This window comes from Echinops telfairi, unplaced genomic scaffold (genome assembly GCF_000313985.2).
Source record: "Echinops telfairi isolate 266 unplaced genomic scaffold, ASM31398v2 ScPeMD7_7458;HRSCAF=8496, whole genome shotgun sequence".
Taxonomy (NCBI): domain Eukaryota; kingdom Metazoa; phylum Chordata; class Mammalia; order Afrosoricida; family Tenrecidae; genus Echinops; species Echinops telfairi.
The window spans coordinates 30,034,447-30,036,849 of record NW_022111358.1 but is presented as its reverse complement, the minus strand read 5'-3'; the positions used below and the strand labels follow the sequence as shown (position 1 = coordinate 30,036,849).

Here is a 2,403-nt window from a genome sequence, read left to right as displayed (position 1 = left end):
CCTGATGTTATTTATACATCTGAGTTCTGTATAGCATGGAGACTTATTGGCGCTTTTGCGCGATTATCCTAACCCCGTCAATGTTTTTTCTGACAGCCAGCAGGCTGTCAGTGTTCTTCACCTTCCGCTGGCTGTCATTCAACCTATCCCAGGTGCTCTCCATGCTGCGATGGCCTCCATGCAGTTATTGTTGGAACAGAGAGATCACCCGATCTATGTGCAGCGTATCCAGGCAGTCAGCAGACTGATGAACTGGTGGGTGTCCACGCCTTAGAGTCAGCTCACCGGATGCACACTCAGTTCCACAATTGGGCTGAGTCCTGTTCCCAGAGTTATCTAAGCAACAACATGTAAACATTTGGTTCCTGTTTGTTCTGCTTGTGGACCGTTACTCCTGTTGGGCCCCCTCCAACCCATGGGTGTAAATCTCCGGGGCCTCCGCCCTAATGCCCTTTGGCAGATGGATGGAATGTATATTCCCCAATCTGGCCGTTTAAAATTTGTACATGTTATTATAGATACGTTTTCTTCATGTATGTTTGCTACAGCCTTATCGAAGGAAAATGCAGTAGCAGTAATTTCTGCAGTCAACACTACCATGCTTGTGATGGGCGTGCCCTATACGACACAAACTGATAATGGGCCGGCTTACACTAGCTCCTCTTTTACTGCATTCCGCTCTTCTTTAAACAGGCATCCCGTAGAACCCTCAGGGACAGGGTGTTGTTGAACGTGCTCATGCAGCTCTTAAAAAACAATTGGAAAGGGGGGACCACATAGGGAGGAAAAGACCACAGAAGTTAACAGAGGCATTATTTACATTGGATTTTTAAAAATTTGACAAACAAAGCCTTTCCCCAGCTTATAAGCATTGGGGTTCAATGTTGCCACAAACAATTCCATTACCCCTGGTTAAATGGAAGGATCAGGTGGCCAATCAATGGAAGGGCCCTGGTCCCATGCTAACCCAAGGGAGAGGTTTTGCCTGTGTACTTCCAGAAGGAGTGGGAAAGCACATTTGGGTGCCTGGCTACACATTTGATGCAACCCTACACAATGGACCCTCAGCACACGGCAATGGAGAACCTGTCCCTGAGCGAGGAGAGCCCCACGGAGGGCCACAGTCAACACACCTCCGAAAACCGGGAGGAAGACCACAGACATCGTCGTCACAGATGCATCACCCAAATCCCGCCAGGAACGTGGGAGGCACTGAAGGCCCTAGTGACTCAAGCTCAAGCGATGTCTCCTGAGGGTCAGCAGACGGGACCATATGCCTTATTTTTGTTCATGTGTGCCCTTATTACTGCCAGTTCACAAGTTGACGCCTCGCCCCTCCAATGGGCGGCAGTACGAAATCCCCCAGTTCTTGCCTCAGTTACCTGGGGGTCCAGGCTACCAGTGGCCTTTTCTACCAACGGCACCATGGGAGAGAATACGTTCGTCCCTTTGAACAACAGTTACTGGGCATCCTTTGCGGGCGAGTTTTCTTTGTCAAGTGACTCCGTTGATTTTTGTCGATGGGGTTCCAGCTCAAATGTGTCAGCTGCCCTGGACAATTTGTTGTGCTCGGTGATGTACAAACAGGCGATTTTGCCCCTCATGGAAAAGATTGGTGCAGCCCAGTGAATGGAACCATGGTGAGCTTCAATAGAACTTTCCCCGTTTCCCAAGGACTGGTTTAACAGAACCGATGATCAATAAAGAGTAGCAAATCCAGAACTTGTGTACTTTTGTAAGGGTTGGGGCTCTCGTGACTGTCCGCAGTGTCAGGGATGTTTGTCTACATCTTCTCCCCACAAGGTGGGCCCATATGTCCATTTGGGGGGCCCTTATTTTGGTTTTAATCATACCACCCACTCACCCCATAGGCCTCCTGCTTTTAGTGGCCGCAACCCAGCCGACCAAGAGGCTGGCTGGGGACCTTTTGCAGTTTGGGGACTCCCGTTCTTGTGCGGTTCCTTTCCTTGTTTAGATTACTATTCAGGGTGCTGTCTTTTATGGGCTTCATTACTCCGCCACCCACTGCCATACACAGTGTAATTTGGGCACAACACAAACACCCTCTACAATCCCCGCTGGGTACAAGGGTTTTGAGAAAGGAAATTATTCTGAAAAACCAGTTCGGGTTCAACATGCCACTGAAGATCTTTGGCCCAATGTGCCATACTTTGGCTACCCTTATGTAAAACCTCCATTTTCTAAAAAACGTTTTTCGTTTTCCTCATATACATTTTATATCTCTTTGCTATGTTTTTAAATCATTTTGCTAGGGGCTCATACAACTCTTATCACAATCCATACACACATCAATTGTGTCAAGCACATTTGTACATTCATTGCCCTCATCATTCTCAAAACATTTGCTCTCCACTTAAACCCCCGGCATCAGGTCCTCATTCT

The 2,403-nt window shown here is 48.0% G+C and overlaps 1 protein-coding gene across 1 annotated transcript in view; it reads right to left on the bottom strand.

Annotated features, from left to right (window-relative positions):
• Positions 1–163, bottom strand: part of NAGLU (N-acetyl-alpha-glucosaminidase) — a 12,158-nt gene extending 11,995 nt beyond the window's left edge. The window contains exon 1 of the mRNA XM_004707482.2: positions 74–163. Within this exon, the coding sequence (XP_004707539.1) occupies positions 74–163 (90 nt within the window). The remainder of the gene's footprint in view (positions 1–73) is intronic.
• Between the last annotated feature and the right edge of the window lie 2,240 nt (positions 164–2,403).